Genomic DNA, 19,862 nt, shown 5'->3' on the forward strand with positions numbered 1-19,862 from the left:
ACAAAACACACTCACACAAACATACTCACAGACGCACACTCTCACACACAAACACATAATTTCATCTTAAATACATAAAAAAACATGAACTGTCAGCCCTGTTGTTTAATTTCATATCAATGTCTGATGAATAACACACATGACGAGATCATATTTATAAAGGATTCAATCAGATTCCAGGTGAACGCTGAAACACATTTTCCTCATCATGGGTTCATACAAGGTTTTATATGAAGCTAATCATTTACTGATGATGTCAGCGTGTGATGAGCAGGACGGTGATGTGTGTCCATGGGTTTATTCTGTGATATTAAGCGTGGGAAGGCATGTTGTCACATGTTCTCTGTCTGGCATGTTCTCTGGGCTGTCACATGTGTGTATGTGACGCTGACCTCCAGCGCTTGTATTAGGGGATTTTTCTGCTAGAAGGAGTCAGTGTGACGCTCACATCGGGGTTCGTCTGTGGTGACCTCTGACCTCTGAGCTGGAACACACAGAAGATTCATGAGGTTCCGTCTCATGTCCGCTGGATTTAGTGAGCGTGTGTGAGGAGATCCAGTCCAGGCTTTGAGTGTCATCTTCAGTCCACTCGCGTGTGTCTATGATGATGTCATGAAGATGTCGTGTGTCCTGACAGCGCAGAGGTTTGTCATGTGATGTGATGTGACATGGCTTAAGATCTTTACCTCCAGGTCTCAGAGACATCAGCACAGGACCTGTGGAGCCAAAGACACACAATCCATTCACTTAAGAAACACGACAAATCCTTGATTCTGATTGGTCAATTTGTAGTCTCACTGTATGTTCACTGCCTGGGCCACTTGTAACTAATACTTTAACAAGCAAAAATGAAAATTCCGTCATCATTTACAAATCTCTATTAACGTTTTGTTCTGTTAAACACAAAGAAAGATATTTGGAAGAATGCGAGCAATTTCAGTTCTGGACATCATCCACTATCATAGTAGAATTTTTTTTATGTTTTTGTTCTATCGAGATATTTAGAAAAGTTTATGAAAACAGAGTTCTGGGGACCTTTCACTAGCATTTCATTTGTCCTGCTCTGCTAGTGGATGATGTCCCACAAGTGAAAATCGTCAAATTCTTCCAAATATCTTTCTCTGTCCATCATTTATACAGGTATGAAATGACATCAGGGTGCGTAAATGATGACAGAGCTTGAGCACTCCCTTTAAATGTATAGGTACAGAGAGCAGAAGGATGGGATGTTTCAGCTTGATCATGTCCCATGAGCCACTGGTGTGCAGTCAGAGCCGGCTGATTGGCTGCTGTCAGCGGGTAAATATCCTCATGAAAGACCCCAGACTGCTGCAGCAAACACAACACATCTCATCTAAGTGTGTGAGACTACACAGGTTTGTGACATCACATCAGCTGTTCACATGATCACACAGTTGTGTGTTGATTTGTGTTTTCACCTTGTGTGGCACACAAAAGCTCAGCGGCTCCAGCAGATCTCTGACGGCCACCAGCCGGTAAAACCTGAACACCTCACAGACGCTGACGTCCAGACCACGCTTGGGCATAACACCTACACAACACACACACACAATAAACTACAGTGTGTGTTTGTCAGTGTGTGTGTGTGTGTGTCTGTGTGTGTGTTTGTGTACCCATGCCTCTCTGTGGAAACTGACAGTGATATTCAGCCAGAAAGTGAATGTGAGGTTTTACGTCAGTGACTTCATAATACCGGATGTTACCGTCCCCCTGCAGACACAATCATTGAGATTTATTTCTACACACATGTATACACCCAGATCAGCACAGCTGAATTACAACACACTTCGTGTGTAAAGTCAAGTGTTATGTTGTGTACAGATCAAACGCGAATGGCGCGTTAAGAGCGAGTGATTTACATGTTAAATCAACTCAAAGACGCGATAGACCTACTTGCGGCGCGAATGAAGGCGGCGGGAATGACGCGAATCGCGCGCTCGTTGAAAAATCTGAACTTTGGCGAAAATTCTCACCGTGTTAACCAATCAGGAGCTTGGGTTAGTAGTGAGGCGATTATACGACGTAGCGAGCGAACGCAGAAATCCGAAACTTGAGGACAAAATAGAGGACAAATTAATCGTTGCTGTTTGTGGACCCCCGGAGCTGTATTATTATTTTTCTTACTTCTGGAGAAACAGGAATACAAAGGATCTTACTTGGAAGAAAGTGAGTGTGGAGGTCGGAGAATCTGGCAAGTTGTCAAAAACGATCTTTACACAATTTGAGCAATATATATGTAACCCTCTTCGTTGATGTGCTCCCCCAAATGTCTCTGCGTTGTGTGATGTACTGGGTGTAAGAGGAGGACACCAAGACCGTTGTTGTGTCACAGCAGTGAAGCTTTCTGTATTTTTTTATTTGTCTGGTACACATCCGCCATCTTGTCACAAAGGAAGAGCATTGTCAATAACACATTAACATCAAAAGGAGCAAAGTTAGCTGTAGTTGCAGCCAATCACAAAGTACAAATACACTTCGATTAAAAACTAAAAAATATAGACAAAATACGAATGATAAGACTACAAAATACAGAGATAAACCTCAAACACAACACAATAAAGAAAACAGTATAGTCCACCACATGGGATTTACAACATATGAAATAATATCAGATATACAAAACCATCTATCAAAATAATTGCATATACACGTTAGTAAACCTCTCTAATAACACTATATCTCCTTATATAACATGGATGGTCAAAATAATTACATAAATTTAACGGATGGAAAAACAACCTCCTTACCTTGTCACAAAGGAAGAGCATTGTGACCAACAACAGCGACACTAATATAAAGAGGGCACAAACAACAATGAACCACAGCTCCCCCTACTGCTGGAGGAACATATTACATCTTCCCCACATCCACCCTCTCTTTAAATGATGCCGTCCCAGTCATCACTTAAAAAATAAGATCATTAAGTCAATTTCAGTTTTAGGATTCTCGATGAAGTGTTTGTGTGGGGTGTGTGTGTTTAACTGTATTGCTCAGGCAAAGCTTCTTCTTCGCCTTAGCCCTTTCCCACAATCCTCTTCCTCTCTCTACCTTCTCCTCGTCACTTTCACTTTGGACAACATGTATCTCCAAAGAGAGTCTATTTGGTGGGCGCCTTTCCCGCTCAGGATATCTCCTCCATGGCTGCTCAGGATTTGGTATTTCCAATGGCGTCTGATCCTCATGTTTTCCCTTTTCACACATTGTCTCTTCCAACCGACTCTCATACTGTTCACACTCTTCCTCAACAAATCCTGGCAATTCCACACTAGTACACTGCGTGATAGTGCCACTGTCTCCACCCATGCTGGCATTCACTACTTCCTCTTCTTCATCGGAAACACTTGAGTCCATTCCAGACACTTCCTCCATGTTAGACTCTTCTCGGCATAGGTACCTGGAACCCACCGGGAAAAACATACACTGGGACAGAAGATTGCGGTGGATGACTCTTTCCCTGCCACCATCTTCCGGACGAACAACATACACTGGAATTCCTGCCTGTTTCTTTACAACCACATATGGGCATGGTTCCCACCTATCAGCCAGCTTTTGTCTCCCCTCGACATGACAGACTTTCACCATCACTCTGTCACCAGGTTCGAACATGTGGCTTTTGGCTTTCTTATCATAGTGCTTTTTCTGAAGACCTTTAGCACGCCTCGACATTCTGTCTGCTTCATCATAGGCATAGGTTAAGCATTCATGCAGAGTCTGCACATATTCACTGTACTCAAATGCCTCTGTTGCGGTAGACAGGCCAAAAAGGAGATCAACAGGCAGTCGTGGATGTCTGCCATACATCAAGAAGTATGGGGAGAAACCAGTCGAATCGTGTTGAGTGCAGTTGTAAGCATGTGTCAGTGCATCAATGTATTCATGCCACCTGGGCTTCTGATCAGGATCAAGAGTGCCTAACATATTCATTAGAGTCCTGTTAAATCTCTCTGTGGTCCCATTGCCTTGTGGGTGGTAAGGACTGGTATGAGTCCTTGTGATTCCTGTCAGCTTACACAACTCCTTCACCACTATACTCTCAAAATTTCTGCCCTGATCTGCATGCAGTCTTGCTGGGAAACCAAATCGACAGAAGAAATTCTTCCACAGCACTCTCGCCACAGTAACAGCCTTCTTTTGTGGGGTAAGCCTGGGCGAATCTTGAGAAGTGATCAGTGACCACCAGAACATTCTCAATTCCTCCCTTTGACTTCTCCAGGACAAGGAAATCCATGCAGGTGAGTTCCATAGGGGCATTAGTGTGAATGCTCACCAGCGGAGCTCTATTTCCAGCTGTTGGAGTTTTTCTCAGACGACATCTTTCACACTGCTCACACCAGGACTTTATTTCACAATGCATTCTGGGCCAAAAGAATCGTTCCCGGAACAGATTCAAGGTACGCTCAAATCCAAAATGACCTGAGTTGTCATGAAGACTTGTTTTAGCCAGCTGTTTCATTTTCTCTGGCAAGACCAGCTGAGCAAACGACCGTCCCATTACATTTTTTACATGTCTGTAAAGAATTCCATCTTTAACCACCAGCCTCCTCCACTCTTTTAAGAGAAGCAGAGCATCTTTTCCTTTCTCCAACCTTTCTCCACGTCTTGGCTTTCTGTTAAGTGTCTTGAAGTGCATAACTGGCCCAATGACAGGGTCCTCTTTTTGGCATCCTATGATCTCCAGCTTTGTCATTGCAGGCAGCGCATCAGTGCCTGCTCCATCAAATGGATCGGGAGACTTTTCAACCCGATCCAGAAACTCTCCCTCTTTGCATTCGACATTTCCCTTCACTTGATCACTAACATCTACTCCCTTCCTTCCTGTCTCAACTTCACAGTAATGGTCTCGCTTGGTGGGGGAAATCCACTGGGGGCAAGTCTGAAGAGTATTTGTGACCTCTTGTCTCGACATCCTCGAGAGTGCATCTGCATTAGAGTTGGATTTCCCTTGCCTATACTCAATGTTGAAGTCAAACATGGCAAGCTGTGACACCCAGCGCTGACCTGTGGCATCCAACTTTGCGGTACTCATCACATATTTAAGTGGATTGTTGTCAGTCAGCACAGAAAACTTATGCCCATAGAGGTGGTCATAAAATTTATCCGTAACAGCCCACTTTAGAGCCAAAAACTCTAACTTATGTGCAGGGTAACGGGTTTCAGGTGGTCTCAAACCTCGGCTTGCGTAAGCAATTACTTTTTCCACACCATCTTGAGCTTGTGCAAGGATGGCTCCAAGACCGTCACCAGAAGCATCCGTTTGCAGTACAAATGGTAAATTGAAGTTGGGGTAGCCCAGGATTGGCGCTGTTGTCAATGTCTCCTTCAATGCTTCAAACGCCTTCTCACATTTATCTGACCACTCGAAAGGCTTTGCAAGTCCAGATGTTCCTTTTCCACCTCTTTTCTTTTTCTTAGGGACTCCAGAGGTAAGCTGATACAGAGGTGCTGCCAGCGATGCATATCCCTCAATGAATCGCCTATAGTACCCTGTGAAGCCAAGGAACTTCAACACTTCTTTCGCACTCGATGGCCGCTTCCAATCTTTGACTAGGCTTATCTTTTCAGGATCTGTATGAATACCTTCCGCGGACACCACATGGCCCAGGTATTGAACTTCTTTCCTCAGTAGCCTGCATTTTTCAGGTTTCAGCTTTAACCCATGTGTGCGGAGCCGGCTGAACACTACTTCCATCCGTTCAAGGTGCTCTTCAAAAGTCCTGGAGAAGATAATTATGTCGTCGAGGTAGATAAGAAGGCTTTCAAAGTTCAGATCACCAAAGCAACAGGTCATTAATCTTTGGAAGGTTGATGGGGCATTCTGTAGGCCAAACGGCATTCTGTTGGCCTCAAATAACCCCATGGGGGTGCTAAAAGCGGTCTTGGGCTTGTCTTGTTCAGCCACCTCAACTTGCCAATAACCAGAAATAAGATCGAGAGTAGAGAAGAACCTTGCCTGTCCCAATGCCTCCAATGAATCCTCTATTCTTGGCAGCGGAAAAGCGTCTCTGGTGCTGCAGGAATTCAGTTTTCTGTAGTCCACACAGATCCTCAAGGAACCATCTTTTTTAGATACCACAACGATGGGGGATGCATAAGGGCTTTTGCTTGGACGAATAACTCCAGCTTCTTCCATCTGTGATATGGCCTTCCGTACCTCCTGGTACTGCGACGGGGGTATTTTCCGGTAAGGGAGACGAAAGGGTTTGGGGTCTACCAGAGGTATCTCATGTTGCACGGTGGTGGTATGTCCATAGTCCATGGAGTGTTTGGAGAAGACATCAGCATTTCTCCTTAACAAATCCTCGAGCAACGCCAACTGCTCATCTTCCACTGCTGCAGCACTAAGATCAACTCCACATGTCATAACACAGGTAGACTGCTGTTGACTTTGACAAGACGTTGTCACTGAATTCCCACACTTACTCGGATACATGAACTGGTTCTGGCATCGCATTTGGCACTTTTCTCCCTCTTCAACAACATTCTGGATCAGGACAGCATCTGCAAGCAGGGCCCTTGGATGGACGGTAACATCTTTCTCAGACAGATTCAAGAGACGGACGGGAACACAGCCTTTGTCCACATTAGCAAGCAGTCTGGCCACCATAAGGCCTTCTGGTACCTTTTCAAAGGACTGGCTCTCCACCAGAACTGTGTACTGTGTTCTCTTTGGCCCACCCATCACTCTGCCGATAACATCCTGCTCCTTACCAGCTGGTATTTTTATTCTGCGGCCAGCATACTGTACTTGACCCACTTTACCTTTAGCCCCATCTGGTTCACTTTTACTCACAGCCACTAGTGCGGAATGCCACTCAGGATAAGTCAACTTTACTTTGGCCAGATATTTTCTGCCGTATGACGCTTGGAGGTCACTTCTAGAAACCCTTATTACATTAGTCCCAATGAGCAATGGAACACGGGATCTGTACTCCGTTACAGGGACAACAAAAGCAGGAACGTTGGAGTAGACCCTTCCCAAAAACTTGAGGTTGATACAAAGCACGCCAACATGAGATACGGGTTGGCCAGAGGCACCTTCAATGGGGATGTCTGATGGCTGCAATTCCCGAGCACATAGGACAGGGTGTCGTTTCCAGAACACATCAGTAATTGTGGTTACTTGAGAGCCAGAGTCAATGAGAGCCTGACACATCTCTCCATTCACTTCAACCACCCCTTCATTACAGGGACCTACCAACAGGGTATCGACTGGTTTAAACTTGGCCGTTTCATGTAGCTGGGGACACTGTTGCATGCCTGTGGTTGCCCCGGTAACCACAGGCCCTACGCATTTAAATCCTGCCTGGTCTCTGCTCCAATTTCAGCTTGGACTGCCTCATCAGTCATCATTGTCCTACACAAACGTGCAATGTGTCCCGGTTTTCCACAACGATGGCAAACTACACCCCTTACTGCAGTTTCTGCACTCCCTTGAGATCTCTGGGTCTGAGGAAGCACAGGCCATCGTGTTGCTCCAACTCTAGCCTCCAGCTGTGTCAATCTATTGATCTGATCCTCTTGGCTGCTCACCAGTTTCTTCACCATGACTGTGAGTTCAGTAAGATCTGTGTTCTGTCTATTTCCTTTCTCTGTTCTCAGCTTTTCGTCAGACAGGTTGCCACTTGTTGTCGTAAACTGAGCCTGGGTGTACGTCTTTTTGGCCCTTGGCTGTGTCTGAAACTTCCTTGTCTCCCTAGCAAGGTTACGAAGTTCCGCTTGCAGTTCACGAAAACTTAAAAGTCTAGGCTTCATCGACGCTATCCTGTGATAAACCTCTTCATCACTCAAACCTCTAATGAACTGACGAGTCAGTTTGCTGTCTCGGTCTGGAAAGGGTTGGCCTCCGCACTGCGCCTCTTCCACTGAACGTAAACTGGCCTCCAGGGCAATTGCGTATGAACATGCTGATTCGCCAGGGCGCTGGCATCTCTCATAGAAATCAGCTAATGGGTCCAGAGATGTTTGCATATCACTATATTCAGCTCGTAGTTCCTCAAAGGCTCTGCCAGCAGTCTGCTCCTTAGAGGGGAGATTCAGAACTAGCCTCCTGGCTTCTCCATTCAAATGTCGCACTACAGTAGCAAATGACAGATTTTCAGGCATTCCTCCAGCATCAAGAAGATACTGCATGTCCCGAATCCAGTCTTCAATAAATACTCTGCAATCAGGACCACCATTGAACATTTGCACATTTCGAACTTGGTGTGTCTGTGTAAAGCTGGGCTGTGGCGTAGTCATTGCAGAGGAATGAATGTTTGCATCTCGTTGATAAGCAAAATACGGAGTAATCTGGGATTGTTGCACAGAACTGGGTTGTTGTGCATACATATGTGAAGCAGGATGCACTGGAACTATCATAGCAGCATACACAGGAGTAGAGGAGGATGGCACAATGGCACAGTTCGAATGTAAGGTGTGCTGTCGATCATAGGAAGTTTGTTGCAATTGAATGGGGTCTGCTTTGTGAGGATAGCTGGTTCCAGACAACACAGGAGGTACTGGGGGCAGGAGTGAATCAGGTGGCCTTGAGTACATAGCATTTGGCACATCATAGCCGAAGGAAGGAGGAATTTGAACAGCCGTTGGATGACCAGGCAAGTTGGCTTGTGGTGAAACAGCCATTGCAGCAGGATACTGCAGATCACATGGAGAAGTGTACATACTGGGTGCATGGATCATACCTGGATAAGCAGGAATGTGAGCTTTAAGTGGCACAGTGAATGCTGGCGGCAGGTATAAGCCATTTGGAGAAGGAGACATGTCAGTTGGCATTCTGTTGGCCATGTTTGGTGAAGCCTGAATGGTAGTGACATTGTTATGCAGGTTAGTTTGAGATGAAACAGTCGGCACTTTAGATTGGTGTGGGTTAACTAAAGTCTGGTGCCCAGTGGTTGGAAGTCCGTAGAAGGGTTTATCTGGGCCAAGGGCATGAGCTGAGGGCTGATGTTGTGCAGAAGCGCTGGAACAGGTGCCCGACTGGTGCCAGCTCACCGCAGAGGGAGGCACATTCTGTGTGTGTGTCGCTAGCTGTGCAGTCTTTGACCTGACAGACTGCTGGGGGTTATCATATGGCTGGGATCCAGTTTCAATACTCACATCGACAGGCATGCTTATTTCATACTGTTGAATTTTGTCCTGCTTTACTGGTAATCCTGGGGTGGCCTGGAAGATCTGCCGTAGGGGTAATTGGGGATGGGAAAGTGGTCTATGAGGGGTGGTTTCAGGGAGCCTCTGCATTTTTCTTCCACTTCTTAGACTCTTCTTGCCTGTGCAGCACACAGTGTATGTGTATGTATTGGGCAATACACTATGTGTGGTGTTTGCAAATTTAAATATGAAAAAAAATGTAGTAAGTAAATGTGTTTTGTTTTTTTCTTATGTTTCTTATATTCACAAAGCACTTTATCAAGAAAAAATAAAAAAAACCTGCAGTTCACCAATTTCCAACTCAAATCAAACAAAACAACACTAAAGCAAAACTCAGTTCAGTCAAACAATATATTTAACACTGCCACTTTAAGACAAAAGAGTCTTTTTTTTTTTTTTTTATCTGAAAGCTTACTTCCGTTGACATAGAAACAAACGATCCGGGTCACGGCACCAAAGATGTAACCCTCTTCGTTGATGTGCTCCCCCAAATGTCTCTGCGTTGTGTGATGTACTGGGTGTAAGAGGAGGACACCAAGACCGTTGTTGTGTCACAGCAGTGAAGCTTTCTGTATTTTTTTATTTGTCTGGTACACATCCGCCATCTTGTCACAAAGGAAGAGCATTGTCAATAACACATTAACATCAAAAGGAGCAAAGTTAGCTGTAGTCGCAGCCAATCACAAAGTACAAATACACTTCAATTAAAAACTAAAAAATATAGACAAAATACGAATGATAAGACTACAAAATACAGAGATAAACCTCAAACACAACACAATAAAGAAAACAGTATAGTCCACCACATGGGATTTACAACATATGAAATAATATCAGATATACAAAACCATCTATCAAAATAATTGCATATACACGTTAGTAAACCTCTCTAATAACACTATATCTCCTTATATAACATGGATGGTCAAAATAATTACATAAATTTAACGGATGGAAAAACAACCTCCTTACCTTGTCACAAAGGAAGAGCATTGTGACCAACAACAGCGGCACTAATATAAAGAGGGCACAAACAACAATGAACCACAGCTCCCCCTACTGCTGGAGGAACATATTACATCTTCCCCACATATATACATATACATACGAGACTGGAGCCGTCTGGCGGAAGCCCCTCCCATGATGCGAATTCGCGTCTGCAATGAAGTGAATTTGACGCGCGAATGATGCGAGTAAACTCAAAATGTTCAAGCGTCCAACAACACGCGAATAGCGAGATTCATTCGCTCAAGACGCGTTTGGTCTGAACACGCAGTTACAGATACACGGAAAACACCTGATCTAGTCCTCCTGAAAAACAACATTAAGATCTTTGTAAACAAGCATCAGAAAACAAAGCAAACTAATTGACTTAAAGAGTGACAGATAGTTTTATTCAGCGTGTGTGCGTGTTTGTGTGTGTGATGTGTGTCTGATGCGTGTGTGTTTGTGTGATGTTTGACCTTCCCAGCCAGAAACAGCAGGTGTGTGTCTGGATCATAAAAAGGGAAAATAACACCCGAACCTCCATCCAAATCTTCCTCCATAACCGGCTCAGACAAATCCTCCTGCATACACACACACACACACACACCTGTTAATATATAAATACATGAGCATGTTTTCAATCATCTTCTATTGTTTCTCTAAAAGGGGTTAGGAAGATTCTCTATCCTCAATCGAAATTTTACCTTTACACACCCTGAGGTGATTATAATGTGTGTGTGTGTCTGACATGTGTGTGCTTGTTTGTGTGAAGTATGTGCTTGTTTGTGTGTGTGTGTGTGTGTGTGTGTGTGTGTGTGTGTGTGTGCATGCATGCGTTTTTGTGTTACCAGGTTCCAGAGTGCAAACTGTCTGTGATTCCAGCAGGATTTTCCAGTGGTCAGTAACATGTTCACATTCCACAGGAATAAAATCTTGAAGGCTCTGTGAGACGTGCTGCTGGACTCCTGACAGACGAAAACAACAACATGTATTACACAGCCTTAAACACACACACACACTTGAGCTGTGTTCTCACCTGCAGCACTCGTCCAGTTCGTGGTTCGATGATTCTGATTTTTTTGTCCCTGCAAGTTGTGGCTATTAAACTTCCATCCGGATTAAAGGTCAAAGAGAGAACCAGCTGCTGATGTGTGTTTATTACACACAACGGTGTCTGAATCACACAAACATCTGTGTCTAAACACCACACAAACACCTGCAACACACACATATGCATGTCCATTAGAGACTCCCGTCAAGTGTGTGTTACATGTGTTAGTCCTGCAGCTCCTCGTGCGTGTGAACACATGTACTTTGATCAGCTATCATGCTCTGAAACGCATTCTGACTTCTTTACACTGTTAAACGTGCTGTCTTCTCATGCTCAACATGGTCAACTTGTTCAAATACAAGTTTGGCGTATGACATAGTATTTCTGTGCTCGACACACTCCCCCTGCAATCCAACTTATTTCAGAAAGTGTTTTATAAGTCTGGATCCCTCGGTCGTAAGAGGAAATGAGCTAATCTTTTTATTGGCCATTCTCCTGGAAAAACTTGGCAAGAGGAAAGAAAAAGCTCACACACGAGCCAACCGACAAGCGTTAGGAAGACCCGCCTACCAACAAGATCAGCTGCACTGTGTGCCTGCAGCGGCTACTCGTCACTCTTGTGATAGTGAGAGGAGTCAGTAGTTTGTATGTCATGGCATTTCAGTGATGGATGTTATATAAACGCTGGATATAACGCTGGATTTGGAGATGGTTTGAGACTGATAGATGGAGCATCCCAGCTCTAAAAGATGCCGGACATGAACCACACGCACTAAGTGAAACTATGTCATATGTCTGTGTTTTGTTGGCAATCTCTTTTATAAGGATATGAAGTATGCCGTTCTACTGTTAAGTACGTTAGGAATAGTGTACAGGCAGCTGGTTGTTATTGCAGAAATAATCCCTTCAGTGTGATCAGGAAGTGAAGCGAGGGGTCTTGTGTCACACTGAAGGGGATTATTTCTGCCATAACAACCGGCTGCTTGTACATTTTCCCACTTATTACACGGCTATTTGCCACATGAGAAAAAACTGGACATAAAATGTGTATTTGAAATATTTGATTAGCTCATTTATACCAAACAATGCAGACCTCCAGCGATGAAAAGTCTTTTAGTTTGGGTTTAAAGGTAAGAAACGAAGTTGTGCTGAGGAATTTATATTTATGTTCTTATGGCCGTTCTTTTACTTCCGTGTTATTGTTTGTTTATATTTTAGTGGTTTGAATGTTCGCTGGTTCCCGCCTCCTTCCTTCCTTTTATTGAAGCTTGTTACAGACGTTCAAATGTCAGGAACAGGCAATTTGGTTGAATCATTTGTAAATCTAAACATGTGTAATTCATTTTTGTGTAATACTAAACTGCCCCTCTCAAAATGATTTGCAGCATGCGGGTAACAGTGTATTATTAGCTTTGAGCGCTTGTTATTTGAAAAGAACAACCCTTGGAATGTCGAATAATCAAGATTAATTTGACATTGGCAAAAACTACCTATGTAACGTCTTGGTTACATATGTAACCTCAGTTCCCTGATGGAGGGAACGAGATGTTGTGTCGAGAACGACAGATGGGGGTTCGCCCTTGAGAACCAATCAACTCTGACTACTATAGAAAAGGCCAATGAAATTTGGCGAATGAAATTTGCATGCCGGGCTCCGCCCCGGATATCCGGTATAAAAGGAAGCCGGCGTGCAGCATTCACTTACCTTTTGTTCTGAAGAGCCTGAGAGCCTCTCACGACTGCAGCAGAATACGATACGTGTTTGTGGCATAAGGGACACAACGTCACGTTCCCTCCATCAGGGAACTGAGGTTACATACGTAACCAAGACGTTCCCTTTCTGTTGGTTTCTCGATGTTGTGTCGAGAACGACAGATGGGGTTGCCTATGGAAAACGCCACAACGCTGTATCGCGTCACAATCTCTAGCGAAGCGACGGTAACAAGCCTGGGCGTGTCAGCTCGATGCTTTCGCAAAACTGTAACCTTCCAGTGTGGTGGTCGGGGGGTTCCAGAGCTTTCTTGGAGAAAGGTGGGTACAGCCCTGACAGGTAACCTTTCACGGACGGGGCCTTAGCTCTCTACTGGCGAGAGGCCGTCCGGCTCGGGTTTACACCGGGTGAGCGCAACTCTTAATCAGAGAAGCGCTGCAGAGGCCACCTCCTACCCGTGGGGAGGAATATGGTGGATATAGGTATGGTCTCGTCCTTGGAGGAGAACGCATGGAAAGTGCGGACTGGGTAGTTAACCGCGAGGTGGAGGTCCACCTGGGGAAGTTCATGGGTTACCAGGAGTGGGAACCATTCTCATGAGGACACATCAGACGGAACAGCCCACGGAGGGGGTGTTACAGACGTCCGGTAGAACTAGGTCCGGTTAGAGCTATCTGTGATAGCTCATATGGTATCCCGGCCTAAGGGGGAAGGCTGCTCTGCCCAGCCAGCCCCCCAGGGGGTGCTTGCTTAGTGATGGATGGAATGCCTGTTCTTAACCAGTGTCTGGGTAAGAAGGGAGGTTGGTGAGATACCAGTTTCTTAGCCATGTGTTTGGGTAAGAAGAAAAGGTAGATAGCACACTGACCCAACCTGTTAGAGGGTGGAAAGGTGCTTTCGCAGGCATACGCACCCCCGGATGCCAGTCCTACATGTCGCCACGCAGGACGTGGGCTGACACCGGGTTTACGCGAAGGTTGTTAACCCTTGCGAAGGTGTTTGGGCGTAGCTCAACCCGCAGCTCTACAGATGTCTGCTAGAGAGGCGCTTCTGCCAGTGCCCAGGAGGTGGCTAAAACTCTGTGTGGAGTGAGCCCTCACTGCCAATGGGCATGGGAGATTCTGAGATCGGAATGCCGTCGTAACGGCATCCACGACCCAGTGCGCCAGCCTCTGTTTGGAGACAGCCTTCCCCTTCTGCTGTCCTCCAACAGACACGGAGCTGGTCAGAGCTTCAGAGATCTGCGTGCGGTCCAGCACGTACTGGACACAACACTGATCGGGTTGGGTCTTCCTCCCCTATTGGGAGCGCCTGCAAGTTCACCACTTGGCCCCGGAGGGAGTAGTGGGAACTTCTTGGGCACGCATCCGGGCCTGGGTCTCAAGATAACGTGAGAGTTTCCAGGGCCGAATTTAAGGCAATCCGGGGACACGCAGGATGCTCGGTGGTCCCCTACCCTCTTGAAGGGAGTGAGCGCCGGCAGGAGGGCCGTCTTACTCTGTGAGGAAGATCAGAACCTCCGAGGGGCTCTTGGGGGGCACTGAGGCTCCCCTGGACCCAAGAGGGTATGGAGCGGAGATGAGGCGGATTCCGCCCTCTCGCGCCCCTTAGGAACCTGGTGACTAGGTCGTGTTGCCCTAGAAACTTTCCACAGACTGAGTTGTGATGAGTGGCAATAGCGACTACATACACATTCAGTGTGGAGGGGAGATGTTAGTCTCCAGTCTCGTAAGAAGGAAAACACAATCCTGATCGAGCACCTCAGTGGGTCTTTCTCATTGAGAGAGACACCAGGACGAGAGGAGGCGCCGTCTAGAGGCGTGTGACCGCCTAGTAGATGGGGCCCTAGCCTGGGTGATGGTCTCTGCCATACAGGGGGAGTAGCTATCTCAGGATCTTCTCGTCCCGTCTAGAGACCAGACATGGGTGATCCAGAGGTCTGATCTGGGATTCCAGAACGTGTACCTCCCCTGATAGAGCAGGTCCTCTGCCAGGGGAATGGTTCAGGGGGAGTCGCTGTCCAGAGCATCAGCTCTGAAGCCAAGTGCGGTTAGACCGGTGTGGTGTAACCAATAACACTTGGTGCTCCTGCTCCCTGACCTTGCACAGCGTCTGTGCAAGAAGGCTCCTGGGGGGGAAGGTGTGCTTCCGCCCATCCCGCGGTCAGCTGTGCGCCAGGATATGCGTGCCGAGGGCAGGGAATACCAAGCGGGCAAATGGTGGTGTTACGGGAGGCGAACAGGTTTACCTGGGCCTACCCGAACAGCCTCCAAATGAGCTGGACTGCGCGGGGGTGGAGTCGCCACTCTCCACGAGGCATAAACTGGCGAGAAAGCACGTCGGCTGTACTAGTTCAGTTTGCCCGGGGTGTGTGTGGCCCGCAGGGAGCGGGTCACCTGTTGACTCCACCGGAGGAGGCATCGAGCAAGTTGTCTTACCTGCTGTGAGCGAACGCCACCCTGACGATCTGTGTACGCTACAGCTGTAGTGCTGTCCTCGGACCAGCACGTGCTTGTCTTGCACGAGAGGCCGTAGCCTGCTCAGTGCAAGTAGCACAGCCCACAACTCTTGGCATTTGATTTGCCAGCGCAGACGGGGGTTCGTCCAACGCCCCGCCTGCGTGCCCGTTACACACTGCACCGCACCCCTGCAGGGAGATGTCTGTCGTCACCACGACCTGTCTCATAACCTGCCCAGAGGGACCTGAGTCCGTCGAAAAAGTCATGGAAGACTAGGGGTTATGGTGCGTCGGAAGAAGGGCGTCATCACCATGCGCCTGCTGCCGGTGTGCCACGCTCTCCGCGGAACTCGACTCTGAAACCAGTGTTGGAGCGGTCTCATGTGCATCAACCCGAGGGGTATTAACCCGCAAGGACGCCATGTGTGCCAGGAGCCTCTGAATTATTTCAGGGGGACCGCTGTCTGCCTAAAATGTTCATTTCAGACAGTTCAACACTGGTTGGGCGCAACCTGCGGACAGGTGCGCCAACATGGTGACAGAGCTGAGTTCCATATCGAGAAAGAGGATGCTCTGCACTGGGGAGAGCTTGCCCCTCTCTTGGTTGACCTGGAGTCCCAATCGATCTAGGTGCCGGAGCACCAGGTCCCTTTGTGTACATAACAGATCTCACGAGTGTGCCAAGATAGGCCAGTCGCTGAGATAGTTTAGTACCCGCTCGCCTTCCTCCCCTCAGGGAGAAAGGGCGGTTTCCACGATCTTCGTGAAGACCGTGGAGACAGGGACAGACCGAAAGGGAGGACTCTGTACTGATATGCCCGCCTCTCGCACGCGAACCGTGGGAACGGCCGGTGTCGAGGAGGATCGAGACATGAAAGTAAGCGTCCTTCAGGTCGATTGCCACGAACAAATCCTGACACCTGATAGATGTCAGGACGCCCTCTGTGTGAGCACCCTGAACGGCAGCTTGTGAAGGTGCTCTGTTCAGGGTACGCAGACCTCTGGGGGCAACCCGCCGTCTTGGGAACGGTGAAGTGCGGGTCGTGACCCACTGAACATCTTGGTTTTGAGGGACGAACTCGATGCCTGTTTTGCCAGAAGGGTGGTGACCTCTACCCGAAGTACGGAGGCGTCCCTGCCTCTGACAGAGGGAGAGATGATGACCCAAAGCTTGGGAGAGTCTCTGGCAAACTGGATCGAGTAACCAAGACGGACCGCCCTCATTAGCCAGCGAGACAGTGTGGACAGCTCTCGAGCTCCCAGGGACTGTGACAGGGTGACCAAGGGGACGGTCTGCTTCATCATTCACACGGGGGGTGGTTCGTTCGCTAACCATGTCGCGGGGGTCCCCGGAGGGAAGGTTGGCTCCGCCTTTTTACCTGCCTGGCGGGACGGTGGCACGCACTGTTGGTTTGAGAGTGGTGACAGCCGTCGTATGTGTACGACCTCACGCCTCGCCAGGGTGTGAGGTCGGATCGCCGAGCACAGTCCAGTGGAGTGTGCGATAGGCTGTAAGTACACCCGGGGAGAACAGAAAACTCGGTGAGTAAGTGGGCGCCAAGCCCTGAAAAGGGCCCGGCTTTGGTGACGAGGCAGGAGTCGTCCCGTACCGACCGATCAGAGCCGTGGCTGTGAAGGTTCGGGCCCGATGTTTTTCTCCCTTGGGTCTTCCCGTCAGTGCCCCTTCTCGGGAGAAGGTAATTGACGGGGTGGAGGTTTCCCCCTCGACCTCTGCTTCCGGGGTGCCGCCTGTGGGGGCACAGGAACCGGAGCCGATGTCGAAGGGGTCCTGGGTTGCAGGGAAGCAGACGTCACGTGAGATCTCGGAGGCCTGTAGGCGGCCGAGTCGCGGCGTGAAAAAATTTGACTAATTGCCACTGTCTGCTTCACCGTCAAAAACTGCTGAGCGCAGTCCTCGACGGTGTTACCAACAACCCACCCTGCGAGATTTCCTTCGAGTCACTCTTCTGCACAAGGTACAGCCGGGGGTGTCTCTCCTGGACCACTACCGTGGACATCGTCCGACCCAGGGCCCGCGCCGCCACCTTAGTCGCCCGAAGAGCGCTGTCAGTGGCGGCACGGAGATCCTGCATTATACCCGGGTGGCCTTACCCACGTGGAGCTCTCTCCACGCCCTGGCCTGGCGGACCTGCAGGATGGCCATGGCGTAGAGAGAGGAGGCAGCCTGGCCCACGGCAGTGTAAGGCTTCGACACCAGTGATGCCGAAGTCCTACACGCTTTGGACGGTAGGCGTGGCCGATTCCCCCAAGGAGGTAGCCGCCCGCGGCACAGGTGCACCGCTGGCGCCCATTCCACCCGGGGGATCTCGACGTAGCCTTTGGCTGCCCCACCAACGAGGGAAGTAAGGGAGCCGGAGCTGGTTTAACTGGAACGGTCCGTGAGTGGAGCGTTGCAAGTTTTACACAGCTCCTCATGCACCTCCGGGAAAAACATGGCACCCGGGGTGGGCGCGGTTTGCACCGCGCTCCGACCTCGGGAACCACGCATCCCTGCGTTAGCATTAATGACATCACTTCTGCTTCCTCCTGAACTCGACTGCTGGGGGTGGAGCTCGGATTCGGCAGAGTCGAATGCCAGTCTCCCTCCGATGCTGCGAGCGACATCTCATCTACGTCACACATCGTTTCCGAGTGTGTGCGTGAGGATCCGGACGGTATGCCACCGCCGGTTGGGATACGTTTAGAAGAGCGAATCGGGGTGCGATTGGCCCGTGAGCACTTGGCTGGCGGGTTTACGTTCGCAGAGTTCCCCATATCACTAACGCTGCTACGTGGGTGGTCATCAGGGCCGTAGCCACAGATGTCACAGCCCAGGTAGCAGACGAAATGGTGGCTGGTTCCCGTAGGAAGACAGCCACCCGTGACCGCAACTTCTGAATGACATTCTGCCCGCAACGAACGCTGCTTCAGCGTGCTGGACGCCCAGACGCCTAACGCAGTGATCGTGTCCATCCCCCTCCTCGATGAGGGTGCCGCACCCAAGAGAACAGCGGTACATGCCGCGCTGGAGATTGCTCAGTCAGTCCTGAAAAGGACTTTTTAGAAAAAATCTCTAACACCTCCGGAACCGCCAAGACACCCAGGGGAAGGTCGCTGCAGGTATGGACGATCCGCTGCAACACGTCGTAGATCCGTCAATGTAGAAGAAGATGAATTCATTGAATTCGTTCTGTTCGTAGTCATGAGCGAAGGCTCTGAAGAACAAAAGGTAAGTGAATGCTGCACGCCGGCTTCCTTTTATACCGGATATCCGGGGGCGGAGCCCGGCATGCAAATTTCATTCGCCAAATTTCATTGGCCTTTTCTATAGTAGTCAGAGTTGATTGGTTCTCAAGGGCAAACCCCCATCTGTCTTTCTCGACACAACGTCAAGAGACCGACAGAAAGGGAACCCCATCTTTAAAACAAAGACCAGACACGCTTTAAGGCCTCACCTTCCAGCCAATCAGAATCCAGTATTCCAACAGACCATGGTATAAAAGCGTGTAATGCGCAGGCAGTTCCAGGTAGTTTGATCAATGACAAAAATAACTGTCATTCACACCTGTCTGATCAATAACAGCAAATGACCATGGTCTGCTTGAATACTGAATCCTGATTGGACGGAAGGTCTATTAAACCCACTGACCTACAGATGATATATAAGCACAACACACGGGCTGCAGTTTGTAGATTTCAAGGGATTTGTCATGTGTGTGTTTGTCAGGCTAATACTTTGTAATCGTAGGCGGAGCTGAGCAGCAGGTCTCTGGCGGTGGGATGCCACTCGATGAGCGCCACCCTGCGCCCATGAGCCAGCAGATCTTTACATGGCTGTGTCATGTGATCCTTCAGCCCATTCTGAGGAATCTCCCACACCTTTACCTGTCAACACAAGTTCACACCTCAACAGAGCGGCTGTGGACAGACAGGTGGACAGCATCTGAGGCGGTTGCCATAGAAACCAACCGTACAGTCCTCAGAACAGGAGGCGATGCGGCGGTCGTTAAAAGGGTCCCACTTCACGTCCAGAACACGAGCGCTGTGACCGCACACGCGTGCATGAAGAGGACTCACGCGCCCCGTCTGAAACACACACACGTCATCAGTGAGCGCTGCGCAGTTTGTTGTGTCAGAGAGTGGGCGTGGTCTTACCTGATGGACAGAAATGACAATGAAGGCGCCACCCCCCATACACTCTGTCACTATGGCGATGAAGCGTGGATTCACGGCACAGAAGTGGTTGTTTTGGACACTGTGCGTGACTGACAGGCCATGGTAGCACCGTGCCTTTACCGCAGCCTTTCCGATCATGTGACGAAACCTTGTGCAGGTGTATCGCTGTGACATCTTAACACACAACAACAACACAATCATTACTTCCTAATATTATTATCAGTGAGTCATCACTTGACGTGTGTGAGTACAGGTTTCTATACATGTCAGCATCCTCAAGATGAAAACCAGTTCTAAATGAAAGTAAATGA

At 48.4% G+C, this 19,862-nt stretch overlaps 1 protein-coding gene across 4 annotated transcripts; it reads right to left on the bottom strand.

Moving 5' to 3' along the window:
- Positions 1–52: 52 nt before the first annotated feature.
- coro2ab (coronin 2Ab) lies at positions 53–19,725 on the bottom strand. 4 transcript variants are annotated; one of them, XM_056733994.1, is made up of 10 exons: positions 19,531–19,725; positions 19,345–19,461; positions 19,111–19,260; positions 11,192–11,371; positions 11,004–11,120; positions 10,632–10,736; positions 1,635–1,731; positions 1,440–1,552; positions 1,209–1,326; positions 53–716 (listed from the first exon to the last, which is right to left on the bottom strand). In XM_056733994.1, exons 1-10 carry the CDS (start codon positions 19,723–19,725, stop codon positions 445–447), a joined length of 1,464 nt encoding a protein of 487 aa, XP_056589972.1. In that variant the 3' UTR covers positions 53–444. The 4 variants fall into 4 exon arrangements, with proteins under 4 accessions (XP_056589972.1, XP_056589970.1, XP_056589968.1 ...); XM_056733992.1 differs by lacking the exons at positions 53–716; positions 1,209–1,326; positions 1,440–1,552; ... (3 more) ...; positions 19,345–19,461; positions 19,531–19,725 and adding an exon at positions 7,160–10,181 and having other exon boundaries at positions 10,277–10,736; positions 11,004–11,047; XM_056733990.1 differs by lacking the exons at positions 53–716; positions 1,209–1,326; positions 1,440–1,552; ... (3 more) ...; positions 19,345–19,461; positions 19,531–19,725 and adding an exon at positions 7,160–9,287 and having other exon boundaries at positions 9,584–10,736; positions 11,004–11,047.
- Positions 19,726–19,862: the final 137 nt, after the last annotated feature.

Source organism: Triplophysa dalaica, chromosome 20 (assembly GCF_015846415.1).
Source record: "Triplophysa dalaica isolate WHDGS20190420 chromosome 20, ASM1584641v1, whole genome shotgun sequence".
NCBI lineage: Eukaryota > Metazoa > Chordata > Actinopteri > Cypriniformes > Nemacheilidae > Triplophysa > Triplophysa dalaica.

What these genes read in the sequence shown, in the direction of transcription:
- coro2ab (XM_056733992.1), bottom strand. Translation starts at nt 9,258, where the DNA reads ATGCAGAGGCTCCCTGAAACCACCCCTCATAGACCACTTTCCCATCCC.